The 20,428-nt window shown below is 35.8% G+C and overlaps 1 protein-coding gene across 4 annotated transcripts; it reads left to right on the top strand.

The window, feature by feature from the left end:
- Positions 1 to 5,273: 5,273 nt before the first annotated feature.
- On the top strand, positions 5,274 to 20,044 carry LOC18427746 (NAD(P)-binding Rossmann-fold superfamily protein). Of its 4 annotated transcripts, none has more exons than XR_016043771.1 (6): positions 5,274 to 5,774; positions 16,075 to 16,126; positions 17,641 to 17,834; positions 18,309 to 18,541; positions 18,618 to 18,790; positions 19,798 to 20,044. XR_016043771.1 is itself a non-coding variant. In XM_011622687.3 (5 exons), the coding sequence occupies exons 1-5, from the start codon at positions 5,565 to 5,567 to the stop codon at positions 19,865 to 19,867; spliced, it is 699 nt and encodes a 232-aa protein (XP_011620989.1). In that variant the 5' UTR covers positions 5,274 to 5,564; the 3' UTR covers positions 19,868 to 20,044. The 4 variants fall into 4 exon arrangements, 2 of the variants coding, with proteins under 2 accessions (XP_011620989.1, XP_006836855.1); XR_016043770.1 differs by having other exon boundaries at positions 16,075 to 16,144; XM_011622687.3 differs by lacking the exon at positions 18,309 to 18,541.
- The last annotated feature ends 384 nt before the right edge of the window (positions 20,045 to 20,428 follow it).

Raw genomic sequence — 20,428 nt, 5'->3', positions numbered from 1 at the left:
CTACGCATTTTTTATTTGGTTAGTGCCATTTTTTAATTGGTTAGCAGTTTTTTAAGCTTTTAGTCGCTTCCATAGCCACAATATGCAACTAAGGTATTGGGTGTGCTACTATCACAACCTGAGCCTCTTTCCAAAATTAGATGGTTCTGACTATTCCTCGAACAACTAATCGGCAAGAAGTTGAAATATAGAATGACAATTATATTTTCATATCCCACCCATCCATGGTACATGTAACGAGATAGATTGACTTAACAACCTATTGATCGTCTAAGATTTGCATTATAACACGTTCTAATTATTGTGTTTTATTCATTGGTTAGTTGGTTTTATTTGACTTTATTTTATTTTATTTTGGATGCGGTTTATTTTAAGCGTCCACCTTAAACAATTAAAGTAAGGCGCACCACTAAACCCTATAAGAAGATGTGGCTTTAGTGTTTGGAACTCTTAAGATGGTTTGAAAATCTACTCCATCCCTAATTGTGAACTTTTAAAGTTTCAAAAATGATGCAGATCGAGTAGATCTATAAACATTTTAAGATATTGAAAATAGACGGTCAAAAAATGTATTACACGATGTACTATTTTAATACTTTTTTTTGGTAAGTCACTATTTCAGGACTTGTAATCATCCCTTTTTTATATTATTCATCTCGGATCAAAGTTATCAATTGGAAGGTTTCTCAACATTGGAATAACATTTTATGATTGATTTTTTATACGCTTCTTACTTATATAATACACCTTTGATACCTTACATAAGCTTTTTCCTCCCCGTCTATGATGAAATGTTTGCTCAATTGAAATCCTTGCTAAAGGTAAAATCTATAGAATATATTTCACCATGTAAAACACAATAAAGCATGTAGATTTTACTATGCGAAAAAAATAAAAAAGCTATAGTATATGCGCTATATAAAACTCAAGAAATCTATTAATTATACTCATTAAAACATATATTTCACCATGTAAAAATTACAATTTTTTATATAGTAAAAAAAAACGAAAAGGAAAAAAAAGAAAAGAGAGATGAGTCCCATGTAAGGGATGAGATAGTTGGTATAGAGCCATCTCAAGGAGAGAGAATAGAGAGGGAGATAATGGGAGAAGAGGAAGAAAGGGCAACGAGCTATTTTCAGTATGTGTATGTGTGTGAGAGAGAGAGGTAGAGAGAGATGGGGTTGAAAGAGTTCGACGAGAGAGAGAGCCGAGTGAAAGAGTAGGGAAAGAGAAAAGGGCACATAGCTAATGTAGAGATAGAAAGTAGGAGATCGAGAGAGAGAGGGAGGGAGATGGGATTATGGGGGAGTGTGTGTTGGTGTTGGCGGCACCAAAATCACCACCCCATAAAAGGTTTATTTCCTAAATGAAGGTTGAGTTGAACAAAGAATATGCATGATTATGCTTATTCTTATCTTATAGAGACTTGGTTGATATTACTTCCCATTGTGAGTATGTAAAATCACGATCTTTTATCGAATCATTATTTTTGTGTGCCCTAGTTGGGTCACCATATAGAAAACCAATAGGGACAGCGCCTATCGATGAAGGACGCCAAGATGAAGGAAACTAAGAGAGTATCTTGAAAAATTAAGGAGGCCAATAGAGAGATCTTATTGATGAAGGAAAGCTAGAGAAAGTAAGCTCCAATTAGGTAATATCTGCTAGTATTTTTGGTTTAAAAATTACCTATTTGTATTTCAAAACAACAAAATGGTTTTGTAGTTTTTTTAGAAGTTGTATTCTGTAGATAGATAAAGTTGTGGATTCTTTGGCCCATATCGAAGAGGAGATCATTTTACGAGCATATTTAAGAGTAGGCATTCACATGCCTTATACTCTTAGTACAAATGTGAGAGAGATGATGCATGTGCAGAGCACACAAAGCGTGTGATGCGTATGTGAGTGTGCGAGGGCGTCGGCGCAAAAGCACTTGATGATGCACTTTACACTTAAGAGGCTACATGTAACTTATAGTTGTTGGTAGTATATATAGTCACTACTATAGTAATGTGTAATCACCTTGTGACTCTATAAAACATTTTTTCCCATACGAGAAAACAAGTGGGATAACCTTTGTCTCTACTCATTTTCCCGTATCCCAATGACTAATTATCCTTCTTATCTTTTTAAAATCGTTCCATTTTTAGGTTTCATTTCACCCACCAATTTTCCAACAATATCTCTCATTGTTGTTTCTTTTTAGTGTAGCGAGAGAAAGAGAAGGAAGGGAGGATCCCTGATCTCGATCCATCAATATGTTTGGGAAGATAAGTATTTTCACTAAATCTTGTAATCCTCGTTGTTTGGTGAATTTGCTTGCCTCTTTCCCCATGGTTGTTGCTATTTGTGGCAAACCATGTAAATATTTGTAGTTTTGTGGTGTGTATGGCAAACCGTGTAAATATTTGCATCCTTTTCCATGGTTGTTTCAATGCCGGAAAATCCTCCAACTACCCATCTCGACGTAGAAATATATAGATTTTAAAAAAATGAATTCCAAGTCCCAAAAATAGTGTATAATATAACACATTATCTAGATTGTTAGTTTCAAAAAAAATAAAACCTCTATAGATCAACTTCATCTGTATCGTTCATTGAAATTGCAATTTTACATCTACGAATGGAAATAGATTTTTAAGTTATTATAAGTTTTCTCGCACTAGAGATGCATATTTACATTGAATTTGAAGGTGCACGTTACTTTGGTTATTTAAGGTGAATGCCTTATACAACCGATATATTTTAGCTAGCATGTTTATTTTGGAGCATAAAGTTATTGGCTTATGGAATATAGTCCCTTGTGCTTCAGTATATCACTTTCTATGTGCCAATATATTCATGTGTAGCTCAAAGGAGAAGATTCTATAAGCCAAATGATTTACGGTGCAATATGAGTCTGTTGGGTTTTTTTTTTTTTTTTGACAAAAATATATTACATTTTTTATTTAAGAATAGATAACTATAAAAGTCAATTATCAATGATAATCTATCATCAAGATGGTAGGCTCATTTTTTTTTTTCCTTTTTATGTTATTGTATACCTTTTTCTTTTTATTCTAATCGCCCAATGGGTAGTCTAAGAAAGGTGATGACCTTAAACTTTATTTTAACCCGTCCTAAATCCAAATAAAGGATGTGGGTTGTGGTAGGTAGGCAGCCAATGTAAAATTTTACCAAAACTTACCATGAATTTAGAATCTATATTATAGAACAGTTGTGACAGTTCGGCTCTATGAAGCATAATGTTGGGTGGTCAATAAACAACATCCCTATAGAATGAATGTAGCTGAGATGATGATGTAGAGATAGATGAGTGGCAAGACTCGAACGGATAGAATTTGGAATGAATACATTTGAGATAATTTTGGTGTGACACTAATAGACGATAAGATGGGACAAATTAGACTTAGGTGGGGTTAGCTATGTGCGGCAAAGACCTAGTACAACACTTATGAGTTAGCTCAAGTGGAAGGTTAAAAAAGAAAAAAAAGTAGGTAAAAAAAAACGTAGTTGGAAGTAGTGATAATAGATATGGAAACTCATGACCTCATGAGAGTATGCAGAATGACCAACCAGGATTCGAAATAGTCGACCTCAATTAGTTCGAAAAAAGGTATGATGATGATCATCACCCAATGGGATCCATATGCATGCAAATTTAAAGATAACAATTGAATCCAAAGTGGCCCACCACCATAAACGTGTAAGAACTCCACAACCAAATGTTTGTTTTTTGCCCCCCACATTGGCATTGGAAGGTATCAAATACTTACAAGCATGGGCTCATATGGTTTTGTTGATCATGGTTTATTGTCCCTCGAGTGTGTATTTTATGCTCTCGCTAGAGGAATTTTGTACGATTACTCGGTCTCATAGAGATCTAATAATGGAATATTTATTGATTTGAAAGTTTGGGAGCCACCTAGAATCATAGATGATTATATTCAAAAGAATTTATTTTTTCCATAGTTTTGAGTTTTTTAACACTTGAATTTCACCTTTAAAAAATTAGACAACTTCTATTGATATTAAGGCGTTACAAAAATTTTCAATTGACATACAGTATGGGATTTAAAAGACGAGTAATGATCCTATAGGATTTTCTCCCACCCATGTGTGTAGGACCCAAAAGAATCACCATTAAATTTGACATGGATATCTATAAAAGTTATCATATGAGTGTGAAACTTGATTTTTTTAGAGATCCATGCTAAATTTAATAGTGATCATTTGGGATCCTGCACACATGGATGGGAGAGGGGTCCTATAGGATCATTTCTCTTAAAAGATTTTGTCAAAACAATTAAGCCTTCTAAAAGGGTACAATTGGCATATAGATGTATCCATAGCTGTAGAGGTAAGGTGCACCTTCAAATTTTATCAAGGTATATAATTTTGATGTAAAATGTTATTAGGATTATCTCAAAATCTATTTTTATAGCTAATTATAAAATTTTAAATTTAAAAAATGGTTAAAATCAAGTAGATTTATAAACATATGAAAATCTTGAAAATGGGCAATGTAGATAATATATTGTAAAATGCACTATTTATGAGACTTAAAAACCTTTTTATTTTTCATGGCCATACATCTTGATGTCGAGATAATCAATCAAATGTTTTTTCAACATTAAAACTACGTTTTCCGATCGATTTTTGAAGTGCATCCGTAGTTGTACATTATAAGGTTGCATCCTTGTATAAACTTTTTCATTTCTAAAAAATGTGCGGTTTGTATAAAGCCTAGGCTCTAAACAATCAAAGTAAAATGCATCTTAAATAGTATTGAGAATTATCTTTCAATATTGAAATTTTTTGTGATAGTCTTAAAATATATTTTCATATTTAATTATAAAATGTAAAGCTTCAAAAATATTGTAGATTGAGTAAATCTATAAAAATTTGAAAATCTTAAAAATTAATGGTCCAAAAAATATATTAAAATATACATTATTTCCAAAACTTGAAAACTTTTTTTTTTTTATGACCATGTATCTTGAAGTCGAGATGATCAATTTAAAGATATTTGAGCATCAAAAAAAGTTTGTAAGGGTTTATATAAACTTTTTATTTGGGAAAATATTGAGTTTTGCCCAAGAAAGTAAATGGACACTATGCTCCACCCGGAGCATGAGATCTTTGGGCCCCTCCCTCGAATATGCAACCGACGTTTCCGAAAGGGAGTGGCGCCTCTCGCTGGGTCGGTTTCTCCATCTCACTCAAGTCTCTCTCTGTAGAACTGAGTCTCTCTCTCTAAAAACTCAGTCGCCTGGTTCCTCTGTTCTACAAGTTTTTACCCGCATAACGCTTCTCCCTCCCGCCAAAAAGGCCCATCCTTTCCGCCTGGCTCCAAGCTCTCGTCTCTCTCTTCCAACTGCCCAAGACCCATCTCTCTCTCTCTCTCTCTCATTTTGTGGTAACTGGGAATAAATTCCAATCCCTTCTCTATCTGACATTTTTGATTGCAGGGAACAAAATCCAATCCCTCTGTCTCTCTCTCTCCCCCTTTTCGATAACTAAGAACACAACCCAATCCCTCTCTCTCTGGCCATAATAAGATGGTGAACGCGTTGAGCTCTGGCGGGTCAGCAAAGCTGGTGCTGATAACGGGCGTTAGCAGAGGGCTCGGGCGCGCTCTCGCTCTAGAAATGGCCAAAAGGGGCCACACCATTGTTGGGTGCTCCAGAAGTCAGGAAAAGCTCCATTCTCTCTCTACCCAACTATCGCCTGATGATCCTTCCAAGCATCTTTTCGTGCTTGCCGATGTGGTTAGTGGAACCTTCTGGAATCATCATTTTCAATCGTTTAATTATTTATTTATTATTTATGGGCTTTGTTATTTTGTTCTCATGGCAATGATTTTCATTGCTTTACTTGTTAATTTCATTTTCATCATCATCAGGTTACACTAGTCTTGGGGCGGTGCCGTTCCTCTCGTTCATGGGCCATACTCTCTGGTTACACTAGTCTTGCTGTGCCATTCCTCTCGATCATGGGCCATACTCTCAGTGAGACCCACCATATCTTTTCTTACTACTTCCATCTATGTCCTTCCCCTTAGCTCTTCTTTTAGATCATTCCACTTGAATTTAATCACCCTACTTAATCAGTTCTGGTCTAGGTCGATGCTCTACTAAAATCTACTTTCCCTCATTTTATCGCCTATTGGAGCTCACCATGAGTTCACACGAATATATTATTTTATCCTTCCTTGTCTTTCCACTCGTTCATCTCAACTACACTTATTGTATGGATATTATGTTGTTTTTTGACTGCCCAATATTCTGTCCGATAGAGCATGACGGGTCTTATAACCGTCCTTAGAATTTCATCTTCAGTTTCATTGGTATGGGACGATCACATAAACTCTAGAAACACATTCCCACATCATCCACCCAACTCTAATTTTATGAGTAACATCTTCCTCAATCTCTCATTTTTTAAAGATAATCGACCCAAGATATCGAAAATAATATATTTTAATTACTTCACGACTATCAATTTTAACTAATTCATCGTTTCTACTCCTATTATTACTAAACTTGCATTCCACATATGATCTTAATCTGGTTAATTTAAAACTTTTAGATTCTAAAGCAAACTTCCGAGGTTCTAACTTTGTGTTAATAGTCTCATCAATCAAAACTATGTCATCCGCAAATAAGATAAACTACAAGGTCTCATCTTGAAGATTCATAGTTAAATCGCCTATATATTTATATACACATCTCATATTTTCATTACACACACAAAGTGCACATATGCATATAGTTTATATAAGGCCTAGGCTTTATGAAAACAAAGTAAACCTCACCGTGAATCCTTGTTTGGAAAGCACTTTGGGCATCAGAAATTCCCATGATTTCTCTAAAATAAATTTCCAACACCGATTGTAAAATTTGAAGCTAAAAAAATAGTACAGATCTTGTGAATCTATGAACACTTATTTTTAGGGTGAAATGGAGTGTTTATATAATGTATTACAATGTGCACTATTTTTAGGGCTTAAAATCCTATTTTTTTTCACAATCATAATGGTCAAGACCGAGGTGATCGATTTGAAGGTTTTTAGATGTCAGAACTGCAATTCTCGGTGAATGTTAAAGTGATGCTTTACTTTCTTTGATAGGGCTGCAGCCCTATTAAAACATATTCCTATATATATATATATATATATATATATATATATATTTATCATCACGCTACTTGTTTTTTGAGGAAAGGATTATATGTGTGTACTCCCCCAAAAAAAAATAAAGGAAAAAGAACTAGGAGAAGAACAGAAGAACGAGAGAAATGAGGTAGTGGTGAAGTCTGAGTTAGTGAGAATGTAAAGAAAAGAAAGGAAGAATATGAGAGCAAAGAGAAGAGAAAAGAGGGAAAAAGAAGATACATAAAGAAGTTACATCAATACAGTTAAAGAGAACATGAAAAAGTAAAGTAATTGTAAAGGAGGGGAGAAAGAAAGAGTGAAATTTTTATGTCTTCTATTCCCCGAATATCCTACATAACAACCTAAAGTTTTGTGTTTTCTATTCCCCCTTCTATAATTTGTTTTTGTTCTTTTTTTTTCTCATTTGTTTTCCTTCTTTTTTCTTTGGTAGTGGTAAGGGTAAGAGAAAAGGTAAAGAGTAAAGGATTCGTAGGCTAGGAGTGTGACAAAAGGGTCGAAATTGTGTGTGTGTGTGTGTGAGAGAGAGAGAGAGAGAGAGAGAGAGAGAGAGAGAGGAATGATGGTATATTATGCGGAAAGACACAGAGAGAAAGAAGTCATATGGGGCTGACATTTATTCTTACTAATTCTTGAGCGCCTTCTTGAGCCAGTCTATCTAAAGTAGAATTGGCTTCTCTGAGGATATGTTTGAAGGTCACTAGGATTCTTCTGCACAGAAAAGATATATGTTAAAAAATACATGATAACGTCCAAAGGGGCTGAATGTCATTAAATGCCCAGGCTATGACATTTCTTGAATCAACCTCAACTGAAAGACCATAGTGTTGGGATACTAGATGAATGACTCTCTTTATGCCTTTAAGTAAAGCCACTGCTTTAGCCTTAGTACAGTCGGTGACGCCTATGGAGCCTGAGAAAGAGAGGAAACCTTGGTTACCTAGGGAGGAGCCATCAGTATCGAGTTTGAGGAAAGCCATCAGTATCGAGTTTGAGGAACCTACACTGCTAAGTCTAGGTGAGATATTGGCCAAGACAATAAAGTCTCCTAATCATGAAGGGCATGGGAGATTGTAATATTACAATATGCTAGAATTATTTTGTAGCCCAAAAATAAATGTCTGAGAGTAAGGAATCTTTGAGAGAATGGAATTGTCTTGATGTACTACGAAGGATTCTTGCATTCCTCTCCTTCCAAATCGCCCAAAAGAGGGTGAAGACTCCTATGATCCACAAATTCCTATCACTTTTAAGAAAAAGGGGGAACAGGAAAGCCAAAAACAACTATGGTATGGAAGGAGGGGTAGCCCATTGAAGGCTGAAAAGTTGGAGGGAATACGACTAGAGAGAGTATGTTACTCGACAATGGAGAAACAAGTGGGAGGCAGATTGCTCTTCTTGATATAGAGTACATTGGTTTGGCATTGGCAGGCCCTCTCTTTGGAGCTTGTCAATGGGGAGTGGCTTCCCTTAAGAAAGAATCCACACAAAAGCTTGGAACTTGTGTGGTATAGGAACAAACAACCATATCCTATTCATAGTTACGTGAAGCGATTCAGAAATTAATTCAATTTAGGAATTGGAAGAGCAAAATCGCCGCCTAGAACGTTCTTGTTTTTGATATCGACGTCCGTACGTGGGGGACAAGATTCTTATGTTTAGGAATCAAGATTAGACTAAAATAGAATCAAGATCCCTACATAGATAGAATTTAGATTCCTGGTTCTTTGGAATAGTTTCCGACCTAGCTAGAATTGACCAATATGGAATCGAGATTTCTTCATTTATGGAGTCGAGATTTCGACATCTTTGGAATTGAGAGGGAACTGAGAGGGAAACAATACATGTTTCAATGCCATTCATTGACCGACATGCCACACATGCACGTTTACATTATTTCTAACATCTTGGAGTTGCAGTCTTCCCTTTGGATCAATTCCATGCATATTTTGAAGAATTAAGTAAAAAAAGTGGGCCACCATTTTGGTTCCTATTGGTTATTTCATGCCAAAAAAGATGACTATAGCTTGAGATTGGATGTTTAGCTCGAGTACTTTGATGCCTTGAAAACTTGTAATCATCACTTCTCATAAAAAAGCAAAAAAAAAAAAGAAAAGATGGGGGGGGGGGGGGGAGTGGTAGAATTTCAGTAAATGTGAAACTAACTAGTTTCAACAAGTGTAGAATTGAGATTCACCAATTGCAGAATTGAAAATCAGCAAATATTGAAAATGAGATTTTATAAGTATGGAAATCGAGATTTTTAAAATAAGGAATCAAGATTCTAGATTTCACGAAAACGGGTTTCGTGAAGATTCTTAGTCGGAATTGTTGAATCAAGGTTCCAAATCGGGGTCGTGGCCTTCGGTGAGAGATTTGGTAACTATGAACCTATTTGAGAAGGAGAGGGACTTCGTAGAGGGGGCAAGAATAGAATAAAAGGAGGCATCAAATTTACTTGGGGGGAAGGAGACTAAATTAGAGTGTCCTCGCCTGTGGGGGGAAAGAAGGCATGAGACAAGGATTGAAGGATTTCAATTTCTCTACATAGAAGAGGCAATAGTATAAGGGAGGAACAACAGATTTCCAAGGGCACTACTCCCATTCAACTCTTTCCAAAATCTGAGTCGTTCCCCATTACCAACCTTAAATCTAATGTTATTCCTAACAGCCGTCTTGCTCCCGGCGATAATGTTCAGGCTGCGGAGGTTCTGTATCTAAGAGTATTGGGACCATACTTGGCTTGGATCATCTACTTCTGAAGGATGTCATCAGGTCTTGTGAATTTCCACCATCAGTTGCCCAATGAGGGTAATTATTCTCTTTGATCCTCCGATCGCTAAGCCTCCTAGCCTTTTAGCTTACAAATTCTTTCCCAAGCATCAAGGTGAAACTTATGACCCTCAATGGCCTTGCCTGAAATAAATTTCCCATGAGCTTATCCAACTGCAGGGGCATAGAAGAGGGAATTTAGGAGAGGGACATCTGTAGATAGGAATATTAGCCAAAGTGGCCTTGTTGAGAGTTATTCTACCCTTGAGAGAAAGGACCCTGCCCTTCCACTTGGCTAGCTTCCTGTTAAACTTCTCCAAAACGTTGTCCAAAAAATGTTTTCTAAGTCTGGGAAGTCCAAGATAGTTAGCTGGGAAGCTATCAGTCCTACAACCTAGGTTATCGGCAAGTAGACTGATTTCGGAGTTCGCCATCTTAACTTCCAACATCTTAATTTTGGTCATGTTGACCTTCATCCTTGTGGAAATTTCAAAGGTTCTGAGAAAAATCCAGAGGTTCAATTGGATTGGGGCAGTACCACATATGATTAAGGTGTTGTTAGCGTACAATAGGTGGGAAATAGTAGGGTGGATAGCTGAAGTTCTAAAACCCGTAAGCGAACTAAGGTTTACAATCTAGAGATGGATCTAGAAAAGTGTTCCCCGATGAAGGTGAACAAGATGGGAGACTGGGGTCAGCTTGTCTCAGCCCACTATAACTAGCGATAAAACCAACCAGATAACTATTAGTCATAACAGAGAATGAGGGGTTGGAGATACAATCCCAAATCCAAGACCTCCACCTACTACTGAAACACATGTTGCTGAAGTTCATTGAGCAAATCCCAGTCCACATGATCATAAACCTTTTCCCAATCTAACTCAATGACTAAACCCTTCTCACCATTGAAGGACATAAAATGTATGGTCTCATGTGCCATACCATCCAGCATTTGCTTATTAGCGACAAAGCCGATTGGGAGATAGATATCATTTTCCAAGAACTTTTTGGAGATGCGAGGCAAGGACCTTTGCCAAAATCTTGTACAAGGAATTATGGAGGCCAATTGGTTGAAAATCTCTCATTTTTTAGGCCCCCTCTATCTTGGGATGAGGAAAATTAAGGTACAGTTCATAGCTAAGTTTAGGCGACCCCATTGATAGAATTCATTAAAGAAAGCAAGAACATCTGGGGTTACTACACTCCAAAAGTTGTGAAAATTAACAATGGGGAGGCCATCTGGCCCTGGGGCTTGTCCTTGTCAAGGTCCATAACTGCCTTAGGAATTTCCTCTGCTGTGAATCATTTATATATGTGTATACATATATTATATAGTGTTACGGGACTCGCTCGAGCCGTCTTGGAAGTGGACTTAGGGCTAGTAACTCGGCCTGCCCTATGGGTAGGCAAAATTGCCATGAGTTGTGTATACAACTCAGGGTACATAAAAAAAATTCAAAAAATCCCAAAAAATGTAAAAATAGGGGATTGTTCTATAAATTTTTTATATGTAATTTGGAATTTTTTGCAAAGATTGGTGAGTTTTTTTAGCATAATCCCTAATTTTATATTTTATTTTAATACTTTTTAAAGCTTATTTGGTGTTTTCAAAGTTGTTTTTGGTTTTATTTAACTTTTATTAGCGTCATTTTATTTTATTTTTACTTTTTCTAATTTATCTAGGGCTTTTGGCCTTGTATAGGACATGACTAAGTAACTTGTCTTGGCCAAGGGTGGAGTCCCTTAACTGAGGGGAGTTCCTAATCATTGTATGTGTGTGTGTGGATGACACTTTACAAACACTTGAATGAATTTCTACAGCACCTCACTCATGGTTCATTAGCATCCAAAGTCCATAAGACGACCACGATTTTTATTGTTTTGAGGAAGTTAACTACTTGTATTGCTAAAAGAAGAAGTGTACATCAGTAACAGCCAAGAGTACCCACAGACCAGGTCTCTCGACCAAAAAATAGGCCACGTAGCAGTGGTCCTGTACAAAAAATGGAGGTCTTATAAGACACCCAATTACAGGACATAAACTATGCAAAATGGAGTGCTTATAAGATGCGCCCAATTACAAGAGAGAAACTGTACAAAAGAAACAAAGAGTGCACCTGCAGAGGTCCAGAGCAAAAAAGGAGATGGACTAGTAACAAATAAGATGACCACTACTATCCAATAGTATTTGAATTTCAATATTTTTTCTATGAATTCGATTTATCTAAAATTTGGGGTATGTGTACCTCTAACAAATTCGCACGAAAATAAAATATCATGATGTAATTATTGAAAAATAAAATGATAAAAATACCCCTAAAATATAACTACGGATAATTTGGTCATTTTTGTGGTTTGAATTTTTTTATATTTTGTTTACTTGTGCCTCATTGAGATGCACATACATACAAAATTTGATGTTAATCTAATAAATAAAAAATATTAAAATTCAAATACTGTTAGATAGTCATGACCGTCTAATGGACTTTAGACGATGATGAACCTTGAGTGAAATATTTTAGAAGTTCACTCATGAGTGCCTTTTTCATTTTCATATATATATATATATATATATATATATAAGGAGCATTGTAAGCTTGTTTTCCTATGAGCCTCCTGACCTATAGAACACTGTAGGCTCGATGGCCTAATTTGAAGGAGAGGAGGCGATCTGGATGGCCTGCATTCATCGATTATGGGAAGCATTTTTGGTTCATATCCATTACTTCTAATTTTATGTGGAGCAAGGCATACATGGGCACATGTCTCTATGGCTTTTTGCGTGTCTCAACACACTAAGGATACGACATCCGTATTTGATGCTTTAGAAACTTCTACCTTTGTTCATGAAATCTTGCTATAGAAGTACTAATGTTGCATAAAATTCACCTCCCCTCTCTTTAGATGGTGTGGTGTGTTGTGTTGTGTCTAAAAGGGCAAATTTAGGGCTGGTTTTTCTAACACTCATAGTCTAGTCAGAAGTTGATGCACATGTCAGTGCTTTTGCATCATAGGATACATGTATGCGAAGTTTAGTGTCCATTAAACTCCTGTTTCGTCATAAAAAAAAAAAATTCAATATGTGATGCTGGCCTTCAATTTCCATGGCTTCAATCTGGCCATTAGATGTGTCTATACAGTCTAGTCCGAAGTTGACACATATCAATGCCTTTGTATCATAGCATACATGTGTGAGAAATAATGCTAGCCATTTGTTTCCGGAGCTTCAATCTGGGCCATTAGAGATGTGTGTGTATCTTGTTTCAATATATAATATTTCAAATTTCAAGTGTGCGTTGCAACTATTTTTTTTTGTTTTTTAACTCTTCCTTGGTCGGCCCCTTGCCGAACATGCTGGTCCCAAGCCTGCGTAACGGAGGAGGGTTGTGTTAGTTAGGCATCTGGTGTAAAACTTTGCTTCAACTTTTTATGAATCCTGAATCTATGTTTTTTGCTCATGTTAAGGCGTTCCTCATGAGCAACACGTTGTATCGGACGAGCAAAGTAAACTATTCAACAAGGTGTTAAGAAGAAAGAAAATACCAGACGTATAAAGGAAAAGTACTGTAGTACCTATTTATAAACGAAGGAGACATACAATATTGTGCAAACTATCAAGGATCAAACTTATGAGCCACACTATGAAACTGTGGGAGAGAATGATTGAGCAATAACTGAGGCATGAAGCGAATATATCAAAAAATCAATTCGGTTTTATGCCAGCAATGTCAACAATTGAAGCTATTTTCCTACATAAGCAATTGATTGAGAAGTTCATGGAGAAGGGAAAAGACCTCCACATGGTCTTTATTGATTCAGAGAAAGCTTACAATATGGTACCTAGAGATCTAATTTGGTGGGTGTTGGAAAAAAAAGGAGTCTCTAGATTCTATGTTGGCATGGTGAGAGGTATGTACGAGGGAGCGCCACCTAGTTTGCAGACAACTAGTGGAAAGACAAGTAAGTTTTCAGTGATAATAGGTATACATCACGGCTCTTCGTTGAGCCGATATCTCTTTTATTTTAGTTATGGAGGAGTTAACTAGGCCCAGTGTATGTTATTTGCAGATTACATAATTTTGATCGATGAGACTAAAAGCGGCGCCAACACAGTTAAAACTTTGAAGGGATGCTCTAGACTCTAAAGGTTTCAAAATTAGGCGCACTAAGACATAATATATGGAATGTAAGTTTAGTAATAATAAGAGTAGAAATGAAGAAGTAGTTAAGATTGATGGTCAAAAATATTAAAAAAAAGTATTCCAATATCTTGAGTTGATAATTTAGGAAAATAAAGATTGGAGAAGATGGTGCACATAGAATAGAGCTAGGTGGGCGAAGTGGAGATGTACAAACGAAGTTTTATGTGATTGCTGTATGCCAATGAATTTGAAGGGGAAGTTCTATAGGAATACTGTGAGACCAGCTTTGTTTTATGGTATAAAATGTTGGGAAGTCAAGAAACAACATACCCATAGGATGAGTGTAGCTGAGATGAGGTTGTTGAGATTGATGAATGGCCAGACAAGAAAGAATAGAATTCAAAATGAATACATTCGAGGGAACTTAGGTGTGGATTTAATAGGCAATAAGATGAGAGAAAGTAGACTTAGGCGGGCTGACCATGTACAATGTAGACCCAATACAACACTGGTTAGGAGGTGCGATTTAGTTCAAGAAGAAGGTTCTAAAAGGGCAAGGGAAAGGCTCAAAAAGATATGGATGGAAGTAGTGAGAAAAGATATGGGGACTTATGGTTTAAAGGTATGGCCCTTGATAGAGCAAAGTAGTAAAAGAGGATTCATGTGGTCGACCCCAAATAGTTGGGTTAAGGCTCCAATGATGGTGATGAAGTTGCAATTTTTTTTATTTTGTATATGGTCAATTTATGTCATTTTCTAAGGATATAAATGACCGTCTTGGGGTGATATAAAAGGACCCTTAGAAATTGTCAATTTATTTTGAGCGGTATAAGTATTTTGTAATGGTTTGCAGGGTATAAAATGGATGCTCCATTAATTTGACTGTTCTTTTGCTGGAGATTGCTTGGACATGTTCTATGGTGATCAACATCAAGAGCTTACACGTAATGTGAAAAACTTTGCTGTCTACACTGAGTGAAATGCTATAATGATTATAAAAAGGAGAAATAATTCTATTAAACATGCAAGTTTCCATAGTTACCATTTAATATTATATAGCTAAATGTTAAAAAATGAAATTCATACTACCAATACCATCAATTTACTGATTATTGAAGGATTTTAAAGGATTTATTTTTCTTTTTAAAGGATTTCTTTTTTTCCTTTTACCTTGCTAAAGAGGCACCAAAAATACATGTAAGCCCTGGATAATGATTACATCTGAAACTCTGGAAAGTTTTCCCATTTTGAGTTGTGGCACTTAGGAAAGACTGGGGTGTCGGTGTTTGCAATGTGATCTATTTAGACCAATGTGATATAGGGGTGGTGGGACGAATCTGGGTTATTAGGTAGTGGTTTTTCTAGTGATCAATTTCATCGTCACCAATCTTGTGGCAAGGGAACATATGTAATTACATGTTTTCTTTTAATTTGGGTGAAATAATAAGTTATCAGGCCAATTAATTTTTTAATAAATGCTGAAGTCATTAATGGGAGAAGTATATATTGGTAGGGAAGTTGCAGCATACACATCCTTTAAATGGTATTTCCTGTTTTGGATGCCTTCAAAATGTCTATTTGATTTCCTTTGTTTGTAGTCCTCCTTGGCACATGACTACAGATATGTAGAGGGCCCCGCCTTATAAGGGGCATGTTACAATCAAACACTGTATATTCCTGTGTTTTTTTGAAAGTTTGAGATATAAGAAAGCAAGTATTGTTTCTGCCATTTGAATAACATATGAAGTAATCCACATTGTTTTATGGTGGGCCTGATCATCTTTTGGAATGCAAGTTTTCTAGATTGATACCATGTTTTGATCTTAATTTCTGGTGTTTCATCTCTTGTTGCTGTGGATTTTTTCAATTTTTGTTCTCCATTTTACTTTTTTAGTTTTCTTTTGTTATTTGTAGTATCTGAAGTTGATTTTTCTTTGGCTGCAACATGCATGTGGGATCTTATTAGTGTTATGTTTATTGTAGAGGTCGGATAGTAGTGTGGCGGAGTTAGCAAAGGTCATGGTGGACACCAAGGGTATACCTGATATAATAGGTGTTTGCTCGTACATTTATTTATGGTTCTTTTTCTTAGTGTGATTGTTCCTCCCTTTTTTTTTTTTCTATCCTGTAGATGAATGTTTTTTTTTGACTAGCAAGTTATTGAACTGTAAGGCATAATGGCTTTTGGAACTTTTTTTGTGACCTTAATGACAATTACTCGTGAATGTTCTAACATGTATGGTACAAGTTGTATGATGAGACTATAGCGATATCTTCTTTGGATGCTTGGTGAATATTTTGGTGTTTGTGCTTCAAGATGAATGATATTGTTGATTGATCTATTGCTCTTTGTAAGCCAATTCTATTAATTTTTGTTTATAGTTTACTCTTAAAGTTTAAGCCACTTCATCTATTGTCCATCAAAATAATAACTATTTCTTACCAAAAAAAAAAAAAGGTTTTCTATAATAGATAATGATAAGAGGAGTGTTCAACCAAGCTGCATGAAGAATGCAACCAAAAGAGGTACAAACTACAAAGGAGAAAGGTATCGAAAGGTCAGGTGGTAGAAAGGGGCTCCCTTATCTAAACAGAGTTTGTATATAATTATTTTTGTTTTATAATTGGAATATTTATGTCATGATCGTGAAGCTTGATGATCTTGTGTAGTTTTCAATACTGACTAATTTCTTATTATTCAAAAGAATGAAATTTGTGGAAAAAGTCACATTATTGAAAAGAATGAAATTTGTGGAAAAAGTAAGTGATTTAATCTATTCATGACTAATTGGAACAATAAGTATTGAAGGTTGTACTTACGTAGGTTCAGCAAGGACTTCAGATTTCAAATCTCTGAAATCCTAATGCTCTAAATTATTGAAGGGTTGATCTTTCGTTAGTATTTTTTTTAATTTACTTTTGCGGTATATGATTATGAAAATTAATTTTGAAGTCAAAATCTTTTGGTTATGATGTCCTGTCATTTTAAAGAATTTGGGATAGATGAATTTGTAAGCATTAAGATGTTTAACAAGTATGTAAATGTCTGATGACTGATGCTTCCATATTTAAGTTTTTATACTATAAATTTATATGGTTCATACAATTCAATACAATATGTAATGACATATGGCTGTATTAACCATTAATCATGAAATGGCTAAGCTGATTTGCTGCTTAACCGCTTGAAGGGAAAGCAAACCACACACAATGTGTCTCTGCTATATGGTACTCCGTTGGAGCATCCACCACCCGTTTTTGAATTAGGTTGGTGACTATTAATTGTAGTTCCTGAGTACTGGCATTTACATGGCATGTATGAATGATCTTGTTGTCTGTCGTTGAAGGCGAAAGATGGAGTCCCTGGCTTTGTACCATATTTCATAAACGAGTTGAGTGCTATAGTTTTTCAATATCAAATATTGTAGTAATATGCTCTAATAGAAATATGGATGTACGTGATATGTTTATTTACAGTTATGCTTTCTCCTGGTCATCCCTTAGTGATGGTACACTAGACCCCAACTGAAATTTATTGTTTTTGCCCAGTAAACAATGCTGGTACTATCAACAAAAACAACAAAATATGGGAAATTTCTTCGGAGGAGTTTGATGCTGTCCTTGATACTAATGTGAAAGGTACAGCCAACATATTACGTCACTTCTTGCCCTTTATGATACAAAACAAGAAAGGGCTCATTGTTAACTTATCCTCTGGTTGGGGAAGGTCTTCAGCTGCAGAGGTAATCAGTTCTGTCATGAATATTTCTTGTTTATTCAAAGACGCTCTTTGTGCTAAATTCTAATAAAAATGTAGAAAGAAAAGTGTTTTGAGGTTTGGAAATTACAAAAACCCTTTGATCCTATGGAAGGGATCACAAAAATCTAGTTAAATGGGCTCTAATAGACACTGTGTGTGCGTGCACGGTTGCATTTGGGAGGCTTCGAGAATCAAGCTTTGTGCATCTATGTCAGTGCATGAGGTGTCATGACACATCATGAGGCTTCAAATTAATGTTTGATTTTCAAGTCCCTTAGGCTTTTGTCTAGTGGAAAGGCATTTGGTTTCTTGAAAGTTTGCTGCAAAAGCTACCTTATACTCAGCTGCACTTTAAATTTGAGTTGCTGATGACCATCTTTTTAATTACGCAATGAAATCTCTCTTTTCTTAGATTTTATGACAACTTTTTTTTAATAAAATATATAATTTACTATAGCTTGCAAAGCTATAGAAAATAAATTATATAATTTACCAGATCTTGTTAAGAAGGGGCCGTCACTTGGTGTGATGGTAAAAAGCTCAGGTAGCCAGCGCAACAGCGCGGGTTCAAGTCCTGAGAGCGGACACTTTGTGCATAAATAGACAAAGGTTAGGACCATCTCCAGCTCACCCCTCCCGGAACTCTGCGTAGGCGGGACCAGCACCAGGTTATAGCTCTACTAGAGCTTGGTAAGGTTCATGTAAGCAAGGCTTTAAGTTGAAAAAAGAAAAGCTTTGTAATTTGTATCATACTTTTAATTGTCAGGTTGCGCCTTATTGTGCTTCGAAATGGGCTATTGAGGGTCTGACAGGTTCAGTAGCTAAGGAGCTGCCATTTGGATTGGCAGTTGTTGCACTTAATCCTGGTGTAATAAACACTGATATGCTTGCCTCTTGCTTTGGTTCTTCTGCCGCTGTATATCCATCTCCAGAATCATGGTAATTCCACCTTATCTTTTAGTTTTTTTTAATCATTTACTTGTTTATGTGGTTTCTAGTATTTGCATTCGGCTTTCGGGTACTTTGCTTGCCTTGGTATTTCTAGAGATTTTTCAGTTCAAAAATATCTGTGAATGTCTTAACTGATTATACTTAGCAAACAGTTATAATCAAGATATTAGTTATTGCAACTGTTACATTTTTTAGGAACCACGCCTGTTCATATAATCCAGACCAATCATATACATAGATGAATGGTCTGATTGCACATATGGGTGTTGTTACTAAAAAGTAGGTGTAAATCTTGACCAAGGAGAGAGATACCTCTGTATAAAGGAGTCCCATGTAAATAAAAGACATGGTTACATTGAATGAAAGAGACCTTTATATCTTAAGAGTCTCCTAAAATACAAATCGTATATATGGAAATTTGTCAAAATGCATTTAAGAGATGATAATTTTTTACCAATTTCTTTTGATTTAATTTCAAAAAGCCCATTAAAATACACATGATCATCAGCTGGAATAGTTGGAAATGGGTAAGATGTTAAATAGTTATTAAATAATTTTGAGACACCTTGGCCCTTTTGTGATGCTCTCTATCTTCAAGTTAGAATATCCTATCATAAAAATATGCCATATTTCAACAAACTTCTCTCTTTTGCTTCTTTGTTAAGTTGTTTGAGGGAAATTCCATTCATAATCAACACACTCACCTAAAAAATAAATAAATAGAAAAACAGATGCAAATTTTGGATGAACCTGAAGCGATGGTAGGCCATCTCCATAACGTTCCCTTTTCTTACTCTAAATGTCTTAAACTGTTATCATCCAACTGCTACTGTTATTGATTTGTTTTCCTGAATATCTTTCTATTATCACATATGCATTGTTCTGGATATCCTTGTGTAAAAATGTTATGCTTGGTAATTTCTAATTCTTTCTCATGTTTCCCCTGAATAATTTGTGAAAAAGAGCTGACTTGGGTCTTCTCCTTATTTCATCAGGGCTCCAAATGCTACTACTTTGATACTAGGTCTTACTGCACAAGATAATGGTGCATCTCTTACAGTCTGATATCCGGGGCCCACAACAAAAAAAAAAAAAAAAGGAAGAAGAAAAAACGAATATTTGAAGTAGCATGGACTGTATTTCTATGTATATTTAGGTGTACATTTTCTATTGATGATCACAAGTTGGATGATATCTTTGAATTCTAAAAATGAACTATCCCTTTCGATTCCATTCTCAAAATGAACTATCCCCTTCGATTCCATGAATGCATGGAGTGTTCATGTTAAGGGGATCGGATACCATATACCTGTGGTATATATTGTACACCATAGGGTATTCCATGATCCTCACTGCGTCTAAGCTAGATCTAGACCCAGGATGGATCTGGGTTGAATGGATTGGGACCTGACCTGTTAGACTATAATGCCTATGGGCGAAAATGAACAGTATTTTCGTCGATAGGCTCAGTGCAGTTTGATTTTTTTCAGATTGTGGATAAAAAGATTGCCACTGAGGCTTTTTCACGTAAAAAAACACGGGATCCCACAAAGATTGTTGTAGGGCCGTTGCGGTTTTTCAATACAAACCGCAATAGATATGCTATGTTTGTTGTGGGGTTAAATG

Source organism: Amborella trichopoda, chromosome 11 (assembly GCF_054954075.1).
Source record: "Amborella trichopoda isolate Santa Cruz 75 chromosome 11, AtrichopodaSantaCruz75HAP2 v2.0, whole genome shotgun sequence".
In the NCBI taxonomy this organism is placed as follows: domain Eukaryota; kingdom Viridiplantae; phylum Streptophyta; class Magnoliopsida; order Amborellales; family Amborellaceae; genus Amborella; species Amborella trichopoda.
The sequence above is the reverse complement of the archived record's forward strand: the minus strand, read 5'-3'. Positions and strand labels throughout refer to the sequence as shown.

What these genes read in the sequence shown, in the direction of transcription:
- LOC18427746 (XM_006836792.4), top strand. Translation starts at nt 5,565, where the DNA reads ATGGTGAACGCGTTGAGCTCTGGCGGGTCAGCAAAGCTGGTGCTGATA. An exon ending in GGGTATACCTGATATAATAG is followed by an intron (nt 16,145 to 17,640) that starts GTGTTTGCTCGT and finishes GTTTTTGCCCAG; the next exon opens with TAAACAATGCTGGTACTATC. An exon ending in TATCCATCTCCAGAATCATG is followed by an intron (nt 18,791 to 19,797) that starts GTAATTCCACCT and finishes TTATTTCATCAG; the next exon opens with GGCTCCAAATGCTACTACTT.